At 35.6% G+C, this 7147-nt stretch overlaps 1 protein-coding gene across 1 annotated transcript; it reads right to left on the reverse strand.

The window, feature by feature from the left end:
* Positions 1–5512: 5512 nt before the first annotated feature.
* LOC117122993 (G-protein coupled receptor GRL101-like) lies at positions 5513–6894 on the reverse strand. The gene has a single exon (XM_033268779.1). It carries the CDS (start codon positions 6892–6894, stop codon positions 5890–5892), a length of 1005 nt encoding a protein of 334 aa, XP_033124670.1. The 3' UTR covers positions 5513–5889.
* Positions 6895–7147: the final 253 nt, after the last annotated feature.

Raw genomic sequence — 7147 nt, forward strand, 5'->3', positions numbered from 1 at the left:
TTTCCCTCTACTACGCCGTCCATGTGCCTACTTGTCAATTAAAGACGTACGGAGAGAGGTTCTTTTCTTTTCTGGAATTCACTGCCACATCTGTTCAGAGACTAATTTGATGATCTTTAAGTGCCTTCATAAATCATTCTATATAATTTGATAATCTCTAATTTTTTCCATTCTCAGTATTTTTGTTATCACTTCCCTATATTTGTGTAGGTTCTCTTTCTACCACGTTCTTTTACGTTAAAAAAATTCATTTTGGTTTTGTTCTTTTCTGTTCTTCTGGAAAGCGCATAGATGTACAGACAAACGCACAGTCATGACCACTGACCACGTCACAACCTTCAATGCTGCTTATTATAAATGCGATATGTTTTTTTTTTTTCAAAAAGCCGATGTTTTAAGAAAATATTACGGTATTTTATGCACCCTGTCCACTATTTCAATAAAATGTTATAAATGGTTGTGTGTATTTTGATATTTTTTTTTAAATTGTGCAATCATTTTCAGATTTGAGTAGGCCTGTATTTTTATATGTTTAAGAAAACACCCAACACGAACTTCCAACTAGGTGCTTTTTACAAATCAATTTGAATGAATGTGAATGTGATATGGTATCAGTTTCTTGAAGTTATACGAAACGCAACGAAATAGACAACACACTATGACATTCAACGACAACTATATTTAATTTCGATGTTTCATTTTCCCCCCAAAACTACATCACATTCATAGTTGATATTTGAGTATAAATGCAACGATTTATTCTCATTTAGCTTACACATCAGTAAAACAGAAATCATAAATAAAGTCATTCTTGTAGTGGGCTCTTAGTTGCGTTGATATTTTTTAACGTGCTGAATCAGGGGTGGTGCCAGTATTTTCACAAGTGGGTTCGATATCCACGACGGAGGACCAAAATCTCCGACGATAGCGTAAGTGACTTCTAAATAGTAACACTATGTTTTCTGCAATGTAAGTATTATTATTTCCGTGAGAAAAACCACATTGGGTTTCAATGATAATTTACGAAACATCTTGTTTCTTTTTTCTCTATTTAAAAAAAAATATTTTATAATATCGTAGAAAACTCATCTAAAATTGGAAAAACGTAGTTGGAAATCCTCACTGTTAATGGCATAAACATGCCTTAATAATTAATAAGCCACCGTTTATTTAAAAGAGGTACTATTCAATCATTTACGGTAAGCAACATAAAAATAGATTATATATTAAACACCGATAAAACAATGATAATACTATATAAACTGTAGACTTATCTCGAGTGCGTATAAGTAAAACCTGTTTCTCGTGTTGGCTTGTCCGCATAATAGCCACGTAAAAATGACCCACTCTCCTCACAATCGTTTGACTGGCCAAGGTTATGCACAGAGAAAACAAATTTAAACAGGATAAAATATATCAGGTGGATCTTAAACCTGTTTTACACGGTCCTGTTAAACGTTAAAATTGCAGGAACTTAAACTACAATATAAATATGTTATATCATTAAACGTCAAAACAAAACAATTATATATAAACCACACTTATCTCGAGTACGTATAAGTACAACCTGTTTCTCGTATTGGCTTATAGTCCGCATGATGGCCTCGTAAACATGACCCACTCTCCTCACAGTCGTTAGACTGGCCAAGGTTATTCAGTCAACAAGTAGGCCTACCTACCTTTTTTCAACTTTCAAACAACAATTTAAACAGTATAAAACATATCAGGTAGATCTTAAACCTGTTTTACATGGTCCTGTTAAACGTTCAACTTACATAAACTTAAACTACAATGATTATAAATAGATTATATATAAAACGTCGACAAAACAATGATATAAACCGTACACCTATCTCGAGTGCCTATTAAAGTATAAAACCTCTCGTTTTGGCTTTGTCTGCGATGGCTACGCAGAAATGACCCCACTTTCCTTACAGTCGATGCACTCATATTATTTTTTTTTTCCGAAGAAATTTAAACTGGATAACACATCAAGTATTTTAAAACCTATTTTCATGGTGGGGGGGGGGGCCCTCTTATAAGATGAATGGGAATATGAATCATGCAGATCTGGAAAAACCTAAGGGATGGGGGTCAATATTTTTCCCAAAAAAGAAAGGGGATCCGGGGGCCCTTCCCCGGGAAAATTTTGATTTCTAGATGGCGGGAAATGACCTTTCTCGATTTTTAAGCTAGGTTTCTATAGATGACTTTGTTCTTAAAAATTCAAGGTTTCTAAAGAATAGGGGGGTTGGGGGTCCTCCCCCGGGAAAATTTTGATATCTAGAAGGCGGGAAATGAGTTTTCCCGACTTCCGAGGTGTCTTTTAATTACTTTTAAGTTCTTCAAAATTCAAGGTTTTCCCCTCTTGAAAACCGTCAGGTAAATTTATCCCTGTTATTACAGTAGATAGGCCTTATGTGTGTATACATACATAAAAAAATTGAGTAGGCCTAATTGCATACGATTTTTTTCCATTAATCCATAAATCCCAAAAAGAAAGGGGGGTCCAGGGGTTCTCCCCCGTAAATATTTTGATTCCTAGAAGGCGGGAAATGAGTTTTCCCGACTTCTGAGGTGTCTTGTAAGTTCTTTAAAATTCAAGGTTTTCTCCTCTTGAAAACAGTCAGGTAAATTTATCGCATTGTTATTACAGTAGATAGGCCTTATGTGTACAGTATATACATACATAAAAAAGAAATGAGTAGGTGCATACAATTTTTTTCAATGAATCCATAAATCCCAAAAAGAAAGGGGGGGGGGGTTCTCCCCCAGGAAAATTTTGATTCTTAGAAGGCGGGAAATGGGTTTTCCCGACTTCTGAGGTGTCTTTTAATTACTTTTAAGTTCTTTAAAATTCAAGGTTTCCCCCTCTTGAAAACGGTCAGGTAAATTTATCCCATTGTTATTACAGTAGATAGGCCTTATGTGTGTATACATACATAAAAAAATACGATTTTTTTCCATGAATCCATAAATCCCAAAAAGAAAGGGGTGTCCGGGGGTTCTCCCCCGGAAAATTGTTGATTCTTGGAAGGCGGGAAATGTGTTTTCCCGACTTCTGAGGTGTCTTAATTACTTTAAGTTCTTTAAAATTCAAGGTTTTCCCCTCTTGAAAACGGTCAGGTAAATTTATCCTATTGTTATTACAGTACATAGGCCTTATGTGTGTATACATACATAAAAAAAAATTGAGTAGTTGCATACGATTTTTTTTTTCCATGAATCCATAAATCCCAAAAAGGGAAGGGGGTCCGGAAATGAGCTTTTCCGACTTCTGAGGTGTCTTTTAACTACTTTAAGTTCTTCAAAAGTCAAGGTTTTCCCCTCTTGAAAATTATTATAATGAATCAATGAACCCAAAGAGAAAATGGAGGTTCGGGTTCTTCCCGGGAAAATGTTAATTTCTAAATGGTGGGAAATGAGCTTTCCCGACTTCTGAAGTACCGTATCTTATAGCGATTTTAATTTAAGTTCTTCAAAACGGTCAGGTAATTTTTTCCCAATCCCAAAAAGAAAGGGGGTCGGGGGTTCCCCCCGGGAAAATTTTTATTCCTAGAAGCGGGAAATGAGCTTTCCCGACTTAATTACTTTTAATTTCTCCAAAAATCAAGGTTTCCCCCTCTTGAAAATGATTCAATAGAACCAATGAACCCCAAAGAAAAAAGGGGTCCGAGTTCCCCCGGGAAAAATTTCGATTTCTAGAATTCGGGAAATGACCTTCACTGACTTCTGAAATGTCTTTTAAATGACTTTATAAGTTCTTCAAAATTCAAGGTTTTCCCCTCTTGAAAATGGTCAGGTAAATTTTTCTCATTTTTTATTTTATGTGTGTATACATAGGCCTACATAAATAAATGAGTAGTTGCATGCGTATTCTTTTTTTCCATGAATCGATAAATCCCAAAAAGAAAGGTTGATCCGGGGTTTCTCTCCCGGGAAAATTTTAATTCGTAGAAAGCGGGAATGAGCTTTCCCGACATTTGAAGTGTGTTTTAATGACTTTTATGTTCTTCACAATTCTAATTTTCTGATTGTGACATAAAAAAAAAAAAATGTAAAAAATCAGCTCACGGGTCCTGAAAAGGTAGGTCTAGAATTTTTTTCCGGTCACACAAAAATCTCCAGACATTATTTTTTGCAAAAAAAGTTGGGGGGCCCGGCCCTCCGGCCCCCCGGTTCCGCCGGCCATGTGGATAACACATCAAGTATTTTAAAACCTATTTTCATGGTCCTGTTAAACGTTACAATTACTGAAACTTAAACTATTAAAAATTAACTAAACCTCAAGAAAACAACAATAACAATATAATAATAATAATAATAATAAAATAATAATAATAATGCTAATAATAATAAGATAAACCGTACTCTTATCTCGAGTGTCTATAAGTAACCTGTTTCTTGTTTAATATAAATTACTGCCAGTTCACTCCAAGAGGAATTGATACGTCAGCTAAGATTGTTAAAAACAAATAAATAACAAATAAGTAAACGGTGCGCAAGATTCTTAAATAGAGTGCAGTATGTATTATATGATTCCAGTGTCTCGTTATACATAAAACAGAAGACTTATAATAAGTAATGCCTAAGTAATATCTATTTCACAATATCTAAATAAAATACAATATAGTGGAAATGTAAAATGGTAACATTAAGGCACTGTATTACGATGACATTGATACAGGGACCGTATAGAGTTATATTAGCAAGATAATATTGAATCACTTAAGTTCACTTAAGACAATATTATACTTGTGTTAAAATAACATAACCGCTATTATATTCCTATACAGTGCAATATTATTCTACTAAAAGTAGTTCTGTCGATACTGTACCAATCGGACTGAGCTTAAACATTGAATTAAACACGATATTATTGTACAGTGCATCTAATTATCTACTCCTAATACTCTTCCGTAACCCGGAGCGAAACGGCAAAAACGTCACAGAATCATGTGTAGGCCTTTAATAATGTAATGTAATGTAGGCCTACGCCGCATCATGTGGTTGAAGCCGTGCGACACTCACGTTTGTGGTCGTCCAGAACAGCATAACTAATACAACACACCTACCACAGAGTAATACAACGACACTATATAATTCACCATCTTTATAATTAAACCGTGATTCTTATTTTAATTAGTAATCTGCTAGGCCATTAAACGACGTGATGAATACATGTCCTAATCTATAGGAATATCAAACTGGGTAGTACAGTATAGCTAATGACTGTTGTTTTACTTTCACAAATTGACTTGGTACTAATCCTAAACATAGAATAAAATAAGCTAAGAATAATCAATCAATCAATCAATCAATCAACATGAATTTAAATAGGGCGCCGATATCACGACAGAATACAATGTGCAGTGGCTCAGCGATAATGATGGTTATATTACTCTCTTTTGTTTCTTGTTTTGTGCTTTGCGTACCTTTTATGTTTTTTGTTTTTTTGTTTTTTTTTGTTTTTACTGTACTACTGTCTCCGTTTTGATATTTTTTTAACTTTTAAGGCAATTTTTAAATTTTGTTTATGCATGTGCAGTCCAACTGTTTCTAGTTGCGAATAAAGTGTATTGAATTGTATTGTATTGTATTGTAGCTATGCTACACGATGTATTATTATGTCCTTTACTCGAACACTGTATTTACCTTTCTTTGATGATTTATATATAATTTAATAGTGTTAACGACAATCTTGATTCAAATTATTTGTTGGATTTGAATTGTTGGATGCAGGATCAAAAAGAAGGATACATGTTAGCACCTTTGAAAAAGTCAGAAACGCTGACTAGATGACATAGATCATAAAAAGCTTGGTAAAAAGTGAGGAGAAGTGAAAACGTACCATGGCGCCAGGTGGCAACAGACTGGACGACAACGGTTCTACGGTGGCGAAGGTCTGGGCTGGACTGAACGCATTTCTATCGCCACCTGTTTCGGTGACTTTTTCTTAAAGTCACACTTATAAGCGATTGTATAAAGATATGGGTTAAGAGAGGAGTTAATAGGCAAAATAAAGGTCGCTGACCATGCGTATATGTCGGCTGGGAGCTTCCAGGCACCAACCTCGGATCCAATTCCCATCAAGATAATTGGAAACCAGCAACAGAAATCGGTTAGGACGATCATTGCCATCTTGGTTGCCATCTTAACCTCCTCTGCGCGCCTCTGACTTCTATTAACCTTCGATGCTGTTCTCTTTACGGAGATGTAAATTGAGATATAACTCACGGCGATGACGATGAATCCAAAGAGGTTGAAGGCGATAAAAATTGCTATGGCGTATTCCCAGCCTGGTAATCGGTCTCTTGCTAGCGGTAGAGCCAGGCACACACTTTGCCGTCCATAGTAGTTACTTCCGAAATACGGTATGTTGATGAAGCTTAGATGGTTGAACATCGGGAGGAAACTGATAAAAATTATGACCAGCCAGGCTACACCGATAATCTTAATGCATCTTTTACGATTGAGTCGAATGTTGCTGAAAGGATTAGCTATTGTAACTGCACGGTCAAAACTCATAAGCATCAACATAAATACAGAGCATTCGCTGGATAATGTGGAGATAGACCCGGCGAAACTGCAAAGGAAACTGGTTTTCCAGGCCTTTGCAAACATTGCGTACACACCCCTGTAGCGAAGATCAACTCCTGCTATGATTATCATGTAAACCGCCATCAACAAATCTGATACTGCAAGATTAGTTATGAGTATGGATTGGACATTAAAGTCATTTTCCAGCAATCGCAGTATAATAACAGCTAAGTTGCCGATAAGGGCAGTAATTCCAAGAATCATCATCAGGATCCGCAACGCTTCCCTCTTCAAGAGATCTTTACAAGAGGAAAACTGATCAGTAGCCGGACGGCAGTCGGGGACACGTTTCATAATGCAACAGATACTAAACTCATCCGAATATCTGTGAAATACAAGACCGAATAAAGCCAATATATCAAAATGGGTATTTATTATGATACTATTGCACAAATTATATATCGTCATCATTATTTTTGTTGTTGATGGTAGTATTATTAGTAGTATACCTGATTGTGTTAACATTGTAGGAGGCGATAACAGTAGTACCAAGTAAGTGCAAATATATTAAAAACTTACAAAGTTGTAAGGGAAATAAGTCCATTAA

This window comes from Anneissia japonica, unplaced genomic scaffold, assembly GCF_011630105.1.
Source record: "Anneissia japonica isolate Jap-2015-1 unplaced genomic scaffold, ASM1163010v1 scaffold287552_len37728_cov108, whole genome shotgun sequence".
Taxonomy (NCBI): Eukaryota; Metazoa; Echinodermata; class Crinoidea; order Comatulida; family Comatulidae; genus Anneissia; species Anneissia japonica.